Source organism: Procambarus clarkii, chromosome 80 (genome assembly GCF_040958095.1).
Source record: "Procambarus clarkii isolate CNS0578487 chromosome 80, FALCON_Pclarkii_2.0, whole genome shotgun sequence".
NCBI classification, from domain to species: domain Eukaryota; kingdom Metazoa; phylum Arthropoda; class Malacostraca; order Decapoda; family Cambaridae; genus Procambarus; species Procambarus clarkii.
The window spans coordinates 21829700-21843577 of record NC_091229.1 but is presented as its reverse complement, the minus strand read 5'-3'; the positions used below and the strand labels follow the sequence as shown (position 1 = coordinate 21843577).

Here is a 13878-nt window from a genome sequence, read left to right as displayed (position 1 = left end):
ACTTTATTTTAATTTAAATTCAATTGATATCATTTGGTTCGTTTTTAAAAATTCGGGTTTATGATGTGATGGTCTTGTAGAGATTCGGACTCAGAGTCAGTTCGATCAGCTGGCCATCAGGTAAACAGAGGTTTTCGGGTGTGGTGCGCTCATATACTCCCTATTTCCACCCTTAGCGAGGAGCATTCGGGTGATTTGCTGGGCGGAGGTCATTGTGGAACCACAAGGGTGAGCCCTGTGTGGCGTTGACAGGTCAACGTGAGGGGTCACGGTAGTTTTGGGTGTCGAGGAGGATGAGGTTGCAGGTCAGGAGGCTGTGTAGGGCATAGTGACCCTTGTAACCTTGTAACCTCACTCCAGCTGGCCACAGCCTCCATATCACCCACTTTAACTACCAGATTCATCCACCTTCCAATAGGTTCAATGAGCAGTTAAGATCTGGATTTTTTTTTTTTTAATTTGCATGGGGTTTTAGCAGAATTGTAAGTTACTTTTCATGCCCGAAACGCTTTGCGTAATAGTGGCTTTAGGCGTTGTATATACTAGCCCTATCTATAAATCCATCATTCTTTGTAAAATCTCTTATATGTATGTACCTTACCCAAATAAACATTTATTTATTTATTTTTTTATTATGCTTATTTTTATTCTATGCATTAACACATTGGAGGAATTGGAAATGTGGTATATATTTTATAACACGTGTAACGAGCTGGTACTTGCTACAGAGTTATAATTTATGTGTTATATGACAATCTTCTGTATTTGCAAGTCATTTTTATGCATTTTAGTTGTTTACTATCTCATAATTTTACAGTTTTATTTGGTCTTGATGGGGAGGGGGACCTTAGCTCCCACCCTGCCATTTAATATAAAGATTTCTCTAGATTATGCTAGAAACCCTCCTTGTATTGATTAGCTTTCATAGTATTGATTCTCTCCCAAAATTTGGTATTTTGTATTTAGCCCCAGGTTAGAGATATAATACATTTATAAAGGCATTTCACCATTATTGATATTCTGTATATTATACACATTGTCATTTTAAAACATTTTTGCACAACATTCCTTACAGTACAGTACCATACTTGGTATTCTCAGATGCATAATCAAATTGGCTGACAATTGGCACCAGTCACCGAAATGGTGGTTTGTATCGCAGGAACTACTGAGCATTAAGTAAAAAGTAATATACTGTACTGTACTAGATAGTATGGTGTTGGGATGCTTTTGTGATGTTTTCACTTTGGTGAGACGCTAAGCTGATGCCCGCTCTATAATAACCAGCCAGATAAGTTTTACCCGATTGGTTTTACTCTTGAGAATGTTGTCTTAGTGCTTAGGCATTTCTTTGGATCGTGTGAAAGTTGCTCACAATTAATCACGAAATATTTCCTCTTGCAGACAATGTCATAATAATATGGCCAAAAATTAAATTTCCAACCACACATTTGAAAATAAAGGAAATGATGACGTTTCAGTCAATCCTGGACCAATATCAAGTTGTATGATGTCCTCTTGTATTTGCTCTTAGTAGAAATATTCATTTACATTTTTGCTATATTTTGAGCTGGTATGTGGCAAGATTTGCAGTATTTTCATAAAAAGGCAAGAAATGCTAAGGGAAAAATTGGACAATCTAAGATGCATTTGTTAGTCAGATATAGTAAAGAATTGTCATGGAAAAAATGGAGTGCTAAGTTCAGAATATAATAATTTGAGGAGAGCTTATTGAAGAGGGGTATATAAGGCTTTTGTAAAAAAAAAAAAAAAAAAATGGGATGTACAATACAGTATCAATAGTGCAATATGTAAGAAAAGCCAAGTTTTGTCCTCTGTCTATTGCATACACTAAAGTATATGCAGTACTGGTAAAACCAATAAATAGGATAAAGGGCCTGCCTGAAATACATAGCATGCTAGTGGCTTTACAAGAATGTAAGAACTCTTGTATATATAAAAAAAAAAATTAATTCATATTTCATTCGGCAAAATTCGGCGAAATGTGTAGGTTTTCAGTTGCCTATTCTTTTATCGTTTTTATAGAACTTCAAGGCATTGAAATGTATGGGGCCTAATTCATTAACAGATTTGTGTGTTTTAACTGAAAGGGTGACTTTGGTTTATTTTTTATCTAAAGGAGCTTGTTGATTCATATATCATTTCCATTATTTGTCAGACATAAAGCAGCAAGATCTGCATGAATATCCCCATGTACTATATACAGTATTTGAATTTCCATGTTTTAAGAAACATTAGTTTTATACAAGCAGAATTGTATAGACCACCTCAGGCACTTAAGACTAATTTGAATTTTAAAAAGTACATTCACTTTTCAGATTATTGTCACTGGCACTGAATGCTAGCCAACAGAACCTTTCAACTGTTTCTAGTGGCTGGAGTGCTTTCACAGTCTTGTTTACGCTCCATCATGGCCTGGAGATCTCACGGGCGTGATAATGCTGACATGGTTAGGCATTTGAAAGGTGAGGATGTTAATATATATGTGAGATGGCATTTTTAGTTTTATGTATCTTATGCGGACTATGAGTATTTTGTGTCTTTAACTTGGTGTTATACTGTATACAGTATACATATTTTTATTATTTCTTACCTTTATAGACAGTATATACTAGAAGATATAATTGGTTGTGAAATTTGAGATTTAATCAATTCTTATAAGACCACTAACATTAATAAGAATGCAAATATAAAGCCTGGTAGTGCACATTATTTTAGTGGTCTTTGTTAATATAGTTCAGTACAGTGTAACTGCAATAGAATGGAAATCTTGCTAGACTGAAAATAAATGACGTCAAGTTAAACAATGATTCAACTAACAGAATAGGGAATCTGTTATACCTTAGTAACTGATGTATTTAATGAATTTATTATTCTTTTATGCATATAAACTTTGTTAAACAATAATCATATCACAGTAGATATTGTGCTGAATGACACTGGATCAAACTGTGTGCCAAAGCATTCATATGGACAGTTCACTTGATTTCACGAGTATCTACTTGTTGAGAGAACATGTTTCAGATGCGAATCACCTGAGGAATGAATGATCCTTCATGGTGTGATACTCTTGAGAATGGCACATCCAGTATGAGGTTGACTGAGCACTTTTAAGTCTTCATCTTCGGCTTGTTCACGAAGTTGAACCATATGGTGAACTAAGAATTCATTGGCATTATACAGGACAGTCAGACCATCGACATCTCTCTTGAAGGTTCTGATGTACTAACTCATTCAGTCAGGATGGATCAAGAATAGAGGTGAATTGTCTGATACGGTTCTCAACATTGTCCAGAAGTTAGAGAAAGGATGGGTTAGGCCACTGAAGAGTTCATGAAGATTCCTGTTGTTACTAGATCTGATACTGTGTTCCTTCCTTCCCCTCTCTCTGATTGTCTGTGTATTTGTTTGTATGTATGTCTGTGTTTAAATTTATTTTTCATATATATAGTCATGGCCATATATTTATTATTTTGTACAATTCATTATAAGAGTACATTTTATTTGCAGCAAACCAAATTATCCGCTCACCGGAAGTTGAGCGCGTTATGTTGCGAGTTGACCGAGGACTGTACTCCAAGCACAACCCCTATATGGATTCTCCTCAGGGCATTGGTTATGGAGTCACCATCAGTGCACCTCACATGGTTAGTGGGTTGCATATCCCGTATTGTCAAAAATTATGCAATTTGCACAACTCTGAATTCCTCCACAGGGTATTGGCTATGGTATCACTTGTCAGTGCACCTTGCATGGTTATTGATAATATAATGCACAGTGGTCTTCTTTCTTGGCTCACAATCTAGGTACTACTCATGTTCAATCTCCAGGCAAGACAAAGTTTGGCATGTTTCTGTTCACCTGATACTTTTGTTCATCTAGTAATTAAGTAGGTACCCAGGAGATGAGCAATTCTTGTGGGTTGAATCCTGGGGAAGGTCAGTAATTAGCCTACTAGAATCTCGATAAGCCCAAGTGTACAGGCTTCCGTTCCCTGAATAACATGAATTATATGGGTGTAAATTACAGGTATTTTACTGTATATGATTGGGCTGCTGACATCTCATGGATTTTCTACATGGCATTGTCTTTTATCTCTTAAAAAATAAGCTTAAAATGAGTACTGCATATGTAATTCCAAAACTTTGACCTTTTCAATGAATGGACTAATCACAGGTAAAGTGTTAGGACTCATAATTGATTAGTTAACATTAAGTGATTTCAACAAAGTATACATAGCATTAACCAATAGATTAAAAGAGATTAAAGTTGCCCCTATCCAGCTACTTGTTGTTCTAAGTGGAATAAAAAAAAATATCTCCTGGTGCTTCGGAGCTCATTAACTGGTTTAATAATTGTAAACAAAGCCGCCAAAGATTGAGAAAAGTTACAGTACTGTAGTTGGTAACTGCTTCATGAATCTGGCCCCAGGAGTTTGTGGTGATAAGTACTAAGTCTTAGTGTTTGTATATTTTCAGCATGCACATGCCCTCGAGCTGCTCAGTAATCACCTTAAGAAAGGCAATCGTGCCATGGATGTTGGCTCGGGCAGTGGTTACCTTACTGCTTGCATGGGTCACATGGTAAGCTCTAAGCGAGTCCTGTATCTGCTAATATTTGATACTTATGTGCTCTTAAAATGATTCATTTTTGCTTAGCCTTTTATATTTTTTTAATAATCTTTTAATGTTATATATTATTGAAAACAAAAATTCTATCACGTTACATTTTAAATTACGCATTTCTACCCCCCTCTTGCATTTTGTTTTAAAAATCATATATGAAGTTGCCGCTTTGTTTTTCCGTTGTTTTAATACAGTATCATAAAGTACTTTTAAAATCAAATTTGTACTGTTAAGTAACATTATGATAAATAATAATTTCAATTTGTTATTATAATAATATATTCTGTTGCTATACAGGTTGGAGAAAGTGGCCATGCTGTAGGAATTGACCACATTAGTGAGCTTATTAAATTTTCTCAAGAAAATATTGAGAAGGATAGTCCAGAGCTGCTGACATCGGGCGTAGTCAAGCTTGTTGGTCAGTGAATTCCATAATTTATTTGATTGATACAGTGAAAGTTACAGGATATATTACTGTGCTTTTGGGCAGGAAACTTAATTGACAATATGTATAAATAAGTGGAGGAGAACACGATTGAAATACAGTATGTGTACAAACGGGTGAAAAAGATGTAACATAAGGGGTGTAAGTATGCTGCTTAAAATTTATAGTAAAAAAAAAAAAAAAGTACAAAAGTCAAAGAATACAGTATAAATTAGATTAGTTTAAATGTTTAACAAAAATGGGTAAAATCTGGTTGGAAGTATTGTTGAGGATTTATGGAATAAGTTAGTGGGCAACATAATTGGTGTGGGATCACTAGATTGTTTCAGTCCGAGGTTAGACATAAATATGTGTGGGAGAGGGAGAGAGGGGGGAGGGGAGGAAGTATACATACAGTAGCTGTCAAGCATGGACCAACATTCCTCTATAGTTTTGTTCTTGTATGTGATTTAGATATTATCACAAAACCAAATCTGTTGCATTCTGATTAAGATTTCATTACATTGACACATTGCTCATATGCTGTTCTTCAATACGTGAATTATATTTAATGGTGTCAGACTTTAACAGTTCATCTCTCATGTTTAATATGCTTATTTGAATTCCTTATTCTAAGGAAATATATATAGGCCTATTGTATGTCTTTTTACAGTTGGTGATGGTCGACTAGGCCATACAGAGGAAGCGCCCTATAATGCTATCCATGTAGGAGCTGCAGCCCCCACTCTCCCCCAAGCACTGGTTGAGCAGCTGGCTCCAGGTGGGCGGCTCATCATTCCAATTGGCCCAGAAGGAGCAAATCAGAATTTAGAACAGGTGCGTTAAGTGATTGTAGAGATTATGGGCACAAGTTAATTGAGATGATGACATGCTCTATGGAAGAGAAGTTATTGCAGGATTACTGTCATGTCATAAATGGTCTAATTGCTCGAAATGAGTTGATGTATTTCAAGTTGTTAAAATAACTTCTCCGTTTGTATATGTTGCATGTTATTCCTGTCATTTGCTTGTTTTATTAAGATTTTATGCTTACTATGTAATTTTAAACAGATTAAATTCATTTTGAATTTAATCCAAAATATTTTAAACTGCATCTGATGTTTAGTTTAATTTTAATAATGTCATTATTAGTAATTTGTGAAGATTTGCTAATAATTTTGTTAATTGTGTAATATATAATAGTAATTATAATGTATTCCTTTAATAGATTATATCATTAAATCCAAAATGTAATTAATTCTTTGGAACAAAGCTGTTTACATTCCTTGTAATGGTTGTTTATGGATAAATAATTTGATTATCAGCAAACCAATCTGAACCCTAATGGGGTTAAAGATAACATTAATCACCTTGTTTAAGTTAATGAAGCTTCCTTTAGTCCAGGATTACAATTCTAAATGTTAATCTTTTATTTACTGTGTTGGCACACCCACATTGTAGATTGACAAGTTGGAAGATGGCACTGTGAAGCGGCAGGTGTTGATGGGCGTCATCTACGTTCCTCTCACTGATAAGGACTATCAGTGGCCTGGCAGGTTAGTGCGAAAGTGTATGGCAACGTTAAATGCTCGCAAAGAGCTTGAGAAAAAAGAAATGGAGGAGGGGGCAAAAGATTAATTATTTTAATTGTGTTGACATTAAAAATGTTGTTTTGCATAACAAAGTGAATGTGTAGGATCATATCATTAAATCTGATATTATCAAGTAAATGCTATGCTTTGTTACTGTCTGCATAAGTATGTAATTTCTGTGGTATTAAGGATTTTATGCCCTTTAACGCCAAATATAAATATAGGATAATAATTTGACCCTTATATGCCATTATTAAAATAAGTAAATTACTGAACATCTGATACCTTTGATATATAAGATCTTGGTACATTGTTCTGCAAGTATATTTCTTAATTCATTTTTAGGTAGTAATGGACTTAAACAAAATTAATTGAGCTGCATAGATTATATTACATCTTCACTGAAAATATTCTCAGAAATTTTCACAGTGAAAATTAGTTTTCCTATGAAAACAAGTTTTAACTTAATGCCTTGTTTTCTCTTTGCCATTTTTGTACATAATACACAGAGTATTTATTTACTTGAAGTCTTAGGATATTTTAATTTTTTTTTATTTGGTAGTGACTCCTTAACGTGTTCATTAATCCTCCTCTTAGAGATATGTGTAAAAATAAAAAATAAAATGTGAGAGAGAGTGCCCCAATCATTCAGAACTACACCAAAACTAATCACAGACCAGATGCACACTGATACTCTGTATGGGGAAGCAGTGATGCCTATATCTCTCCGGAATAGTCGGTTGAGAAACCTGATTTATCGGTGTATTGTTGTGCTATTGACAGCAAAAGTGGCTGTGTGTGTCACAGAATGCAGATGAATTCCATTCTGCATTTAACATATGCTGCTTCTGGTAGTGGTCGGCTGATTTTAAGAGATCTTGAAATTTTGTAGCCAACCAATGCTGGCTGTTTTAACTTTTAGGTTACCTTTAAAACAGCAAGGAGGGAGGGAGGGAATTCCAATTTACTCTGAGAGGTGGTGTTTTCCAAAAGTCTATGATCAATTTTGTTTACAGATTTCTTGATAATTGGCTCTACAGTGAACAGTTGTTGGGTTTCTAATTACTGGACTTCTTAAACGTTAGTCTTGAGATTTTAGTGATGCGCCTCTTAAAGCTGTTTATGTTGAAGTGATTAGTTAAAATATAAATTCTCTATGAAAGTCTAACATTATCATTAATATTAATCTGAAATTTGAAATGCCCCTGCAGTTTTTGCTACAAATCTCTGTGAATTTGACCGATATCTCAAGAAATATGTAAACTGTATTTACTAATTATATTTAACAATAGTTGCAACCTACGATACCTTTTAATATTACCGTCATCTGCGAGTGCAGTACTGTAAGCAGTAGACTAGAAACTGAAATAAGATGAAAGTGTATACTGTATAGATGATGTTACAGAACAATAATGGCACTTTCTCCTTATAATTAATTTACCTTACCTCTTGTTGTCTTGTTAGTGCTTCTTAGATGGCTCCATGCAGCTCTTGTTGTACTTGTCTCCTACAGCAGTCAGTGCCAGCTAACTGCTACTGGCCCCCCTGACACTATCTTCCATAAATGATTTATCATACTGCAAGTAATGACTGGCACAAAGCTATTCCTTGAGTTGCCAATTTAAATTACTGGCACTTTAAGATTGGATCCCAATGGAAATGTATAATTATGATATCTAGTTTTGTTGCTAGTAATGAGGGGTGGGTGTTTATATGCTAATTGTTGGTGTTGGTGATGCAAGTACTATACTAGCTATGTCAGTGGTCATGGCGAAGAGAACCATCATTGTTGTCAAGTAGAGCAACTTTGCTGCCTCAAGCTCCTAAGTCTAATGGGGAAAAATATGGAATGAAGAGTTTTACTGATCAGGGAGTTAGTGATCATAAGCTGGTGGTGATAGTGGTGTGAGTGGTGGTGGTGGTGGTGCAGGTACAAGGAACTCTCGCCATCTGGGTGATCTCACTATGCTAAGAGCACGTGAAATGTACTTTGTAAAATGAGGATGTTCTCGTTTGCTAATTTTAGTTTGGGGAGTTCTGTCCACTCATTCAGCTTTCAGTAGCAATATTTTCACCAGAATTGGGGTTTGTTTTGAGACGCCTACCTTTCTGGGTGCCAGACCCAGTCGATGGCAGGCATAGAATGTTCCCAACCATACAGGGGGTTTCTATAGGCCATTGCTCCTCATGCCTCTCTGAGGGGGGCCAGGTTCTTGCTCGTGGTCCCCGGTAGGCAAGAACTCCATGCACATTGAATGATGCCAAAAAGCTAATATATCCATATCAGCCTGGATAGCTCCTAGGAGCCTCCGGGTCTCACCCAGAAAAAGGCGTTTTGTTACATTCAACGCCGTTTATTTTTTTTTTTTACATTATAATTTACTATTATATATTGCCTTAACTATGAACTAAATTATGGAAGGCACTGACTTGTAATTTCCCTTTTGAATGTGGTTTCCTACTCCATGTATTGTAGGTGGAAGTACTAATCTGGGAGGAGTGTAGGTGTGGCAGGAGTGTACACCGCACGATTTGTCTCATTCCACAGACGGGAGCTGTGAGTCACGCCAGCTGAATCATAATTCCTCGCAGGTGCTGCTCCCTCCTTTAGTTGCCACTTCTGACTGCACCTCCACCACGGCCACCTACCACTCCGCCTATGCCTGCACTCCACCACAGCCATTTACCACTACGCCTACGCCTGCACCTCAGCCTTAAAAGTTGCTTCCTAAACAGCCCAATTTTTCATTAATTTATTGCATTGTTTTACTACCAAAACCTTCCACTTTTCATAGCACAAGGTTTTATTAAGAAAGGAGTTACGTAGCATTTTCATCATTAGTTTTTCTAAATTTATCTTCCTGAACCTCTCCTTAATTGTGATAATAGTAAAATATGACTTTTATGGTCTAATTGCACACTATATCCAAGTTAGGAATTTGAAAATAAAATAAAAGATTTAGGTGAAATTTATTACCCAGTGTGTTAGGCATCACTAAATGCTGCATATTTAAGTACTGTAGTTTGTGCTTTTCCATAAGAATGTATTGTAGTCTTTGAAACCTTAATGAGATAATTTTTGGTTAAGACTCTTTACATATCTCGTAGTGATGCTCAAGGCTGCCTGTGTAGTTACTGCTTGGGAGTTTGTGTTTTGAAGGATATTTGAGAGCTCCAAGTCTGGTGAGGATTGTGAGAAAGAGACTTAAATTAAGGAAAAGTGAATTTACAACATTGTTTGACTTGAGGTTATTTGTGAGATCATATTTAATTATATGTTATTTGTGAGATCATATTTAATTATATGATGTATATACTTACATATTACAATGTCAGTATATAATATAGTTGGCCTCTTAAATGGGATTGAAAGCAAATAATACTAAAATTGAGCTAAAAGTGTGTTAGTAAAAATTCAGAAGTTTAATCTTAGCAAGTTTTTCTTGCCAATTTTATTTATAGAGTTGTCCATTGCAATCATTTAAAGACAACTCTAAAAGATTAGTTATTGACCTGTTTATTCATCTTTTTCCCCCCAAAAATAAAGAATACTTTTCGTACTACTCGTTTTTACTTTGGTGCACCAGCAAATCGGCATGTACATGTATCAGTTTCAAACAAAATTATTTAATTTCCTTTATCAAGGAAGGAAGTGTGTGTGGGACAAGTTGTGTAAGCTTCACGAGTGTGTGGGATTGTTCTTTTGCCAAATCATTTTATGCAGTGTTTGGTTTTAAGTTTTCTGTACTCCATGCAGTCTGTATATCCATGTGTAATAAGCAGATAAGTGGGGGGAAAATAGGAAAAAAGTTGCTGTAGTTACTAATACAAACATTTTTGTAATTGAAATGAATACCTATTTTGTTGTGTGTTATGGAGGCACTTTATTAACAGTTTTTAAATACTGTATATTTGATAATTATTAACTAAATATCGTGTGGAGATATGACTGATGCACCCAAATAAAAAAAATCCCTACATCCTCAAAGGTTTTGAGAAAGCCGATGTTTAAATGTGCAATTTTTAAGGAAAATTGAAGTTTGATCCCAGTTTGATGAAGTTTGACACTGGAAGCTCTTTAAACTGCCAGAACTGAATTGTTTACATTGATGTGTTGCCCATAAAAGTTGGTTCAAGCTTATAAAATGTTGACCTGCATTTAAATTTCAGTGTTGATTGTACCGTATTTGGTTTGACATGCAAATACCTCGTCTTGTCACATAATTCGATCTCCCTTGTTTATATGTTTTGAGCATCTCAAAATGTGAAATAAATTTCCCATGCCTAAAGTAGCATATTCCGGTGAAATGTGGCATTATTGGGGCTTTTGTCGTTCTGTGCAAGAATTCTATACATACATTTACATTACAGACAGTTGTTGTTTCATTTACATTGCAGGCATTGTTGTTTTGTTTACATTGCAGGTATTGTTGTTTCATTTACATTACAGGCATTGTTGTTTCATTTACATTGCAAGCATTGTTGTTTCATTTACATTACAAGCATTGTTGTTTCATTTACATTACCATTATCATTTCATTCTGAGCATGTGGTCACTGTCTTAAATATGAACAAAACAAAAGTTGGCGTGAAAGAAGTGTTGTGAAGTGTGGTTTTTGTTATAGGTTATAGGATGTACCTTTCTTTGTTTTGTTTTTGTTAGTTTCTATATAAAACTAAAATTAGGCATCATTTTAAAATAGTCACTTTTAATTTTTTCACCCCTCTCCCCCCAACTAATTCTGTTTAATACCAGATATAATTGAGATAGTGCTTTCATATCGGTAACCTTGAGTTTGGCAGTTAATATGATCAGCTTTAGATCTATATTGCTAGCTTCTGCTTGTAGCATAAACTACACAATCAGTTTGCACTTTGAAGACAACTTTATCCTCGACAAGTTGTGAGAGGGAAGTGTGAACATATGTATTCAGTTGTTGAACTCTTTGGCTGCCGCACCATTTTTTCTTCTTCTACTCGATACATAATCGAAAAGCATTAAAAAATATATATGTTATTTCTTGCAGTGCAAAATCGTTAGAAAATATGGTCCGAGTAATGCAACCCAGTCTGTGGTCCCAAGTTGTATAATAATAATATAAATACAGTACTATACTGTACAACCATGTATACAATTTTGTGTGTGTGTGTGCTGATGGATGGTGAGGTGAGGGTACTTTGTTTCTGCTTTTTTCATTTTCATTACATTTATGATAAAATATGCTCTCTTCCTGTATACACTATGAAAAATCCATATATATTTTTTTTTTACCTAATTTGTCTTTGTTCGTCATTATGTAATGTACAAAAATGGTTTAACATAAATTCAGGCCATATATGTTCCAACTGTATAGAATATCTTAAGTACAATAAATAAGCATAATCGCTAAGGAATTCTGTTTGTTTTAATCAAAAAAATTTCTAATGCTGCAAGCCATCCTCCTGTTTAGATAGTAGGCTTTGTAACTATATGCACCATAGTACAAAGATTGACATACTAAGCAATTAGACAGTAGAATTTTGTTCTATTCACTTTATAGAGTCTGAAAAAAAAATGAATCTTAAAAAAGTTAGTATTCCTTGGCCTAGTATAGTACACTCATGTACTATATTAGGCCAAGGAAGGTTAGCTCCGGTTAGTTTAGTTTGTCTTTGCAACATGAATAGAAAATCTTTTCCAGTTTGTCCAGGTCAATAGTACCGATTTCTACTTGATAATTGCGGTGTACGTCAGTTTATGTACTATGGTCCTCATCAGTACTGTAAGTACAGGACTACCAAATGGGGGGATGGGCTGAGTGCTGTAAAAACAATTATTTAGAGTTAATCACTACAAGACTCAAATTGGTGAACGAAAATATTTATTGTACGGTACATAAAAAAAAATCTAATCTCGTCAATAAACTTTAATGTACAGTACAGCACTTGAAAAATATAAATATATAGATTATAAATATTACAATGACATAACTTACCTTAATTATGTTAAAGTATAAGTGAATGTTAATATTCAAATCTTTCAGCCCTAGTGGCTTTTCTCAATCTAAATTATATTATTATAAAGTACTGCATTATGGTAAATGAGTAATATTTGGTAACAAATATTCTGCTATTAACACCGTGTAGGTTTAAATATATAATATACATAATTATTTGAGTGCAAATCTTTTGCAGTACTGTAATTCATTCTTTGGAAAAATAAACAGTTTGAGTAGCAGATTTATTTATAATATTTAATTTTATTAGTATAATATGTACTGTACTATAATTATTACTGTGCATACAAGTTTGTACACTTAAGAGAACATGCGTGTGTGTACTGCAGGTCACTATGAGGGTTGTGCAACACTGTATAGAAATGTTATCATTTATATATCCCATTTTTATCAACTCTTCTTATGAAAGTGCATGAAAGAAGTCTTTATCACAATGCTGTACTTTATAATAATATAATTTAGATTGAGAAAAATCCACTAGGACTGAGAGATTCGAATATTAACATTCGCTTAGACTTTAACATGACATAGTTTATTTCTTTGATATTTGACAAATTGTGGGGAAATGATGAATTAAGTTAGATTCACACAGGAGTATAACATAAGAATCAAGGAAACTGTAGAAGGCTTATTGGCCCATATGAGGCAGCTCCTCTGTACAGTTTGATAACTCTGTGTGTGTGTGTGTGTTATGTATATTTAATCGTGTAACATAACAGCTGTGTTGAAACTTGTCCACAAGACACTTCAATATCTGTACTGTTACAGAAAATGCTAACATTTATGAACTAGTGTACTTTTTCATTGATTTAGTGCACCTCTTAAGTTCTGCATATTATAAGGCTGTTGATGTAGGAGTTATGAACTGGAGCATATACCCAGTGGGTAACAGTATCCAAGAGTAACCTTGAATCTTTGTTAAATCAACGTTGAAAGCGTTGAATTAATGTTGCTGGTGGATATTGTGCCCTCTGGGTGGGATTATACTTGAATAATATAGAATTGGAGCTTTATACTATAACTCCTGATGTAATATACGTTGTGAATTGTATTGAATGTAAATTGAATTTTTTATAATAATTTATATAATTATCTGCTGCTTTTTTTTTCTTTCTTTTTTTTCTTTCTTTTACGTAGAAAAATTAGATCTTGTGTATCTTCTTTTTGGCCTTGCCTGGTCTCTTGACTGAACTGTTGTACGTGCAGTTGTTTTTAGCAGT

The 13878-nt window shown here is 34.5% G+C and overlaps 1 protein-coding gene across 8 annotated transcripts; it reads left to right on the top strand.

Annotated features, from left to right (window-relative positions):
• The first annotated feature begins 93 nt into the window (after positions 1–93).
• On the top strand, positions 94–12056 carry Pcmt (Protein-L-isoaspartate (D-aspartate) O-methyltransferase). Of its 8 annotated transcripts, none has more exons than XM_069314904.1 (8): positions 94–120; positions 2340–2486; positions 3532–3668; positions 4500–4604; positions 4944–5064; positions 5744–5907; positions 6532–6626; positions 9211–12056. In XM_069314904.1, the coding sequence occupies exons 2-8, from the start codon at positions 2360–2362 to the stop codon at positions 9221–9223; spliced, it is 762 nt and encodes a 253-aa protein (XP_069171005.1). In that variant the 5' UTR covers positions 94–120; positions 2340–2359; the 3' UTR covers positions 9224–12056. The 8 variants fall into 8 exon arrangements, with proteins under 8 accessions (XP_069171005.1, XP_045583608.1, XP_069171006.1 ...); XM_045727652.2 differs by having other exon boundaries at positions 99–120; positions 9255–12056; XM_069314905.1 differs by having other exon boundaries at positions 99–120; positions 9139–12056.
• The last annotated feature ends 1822 nt before the right edge of the window (positions 12057–13878 follow it).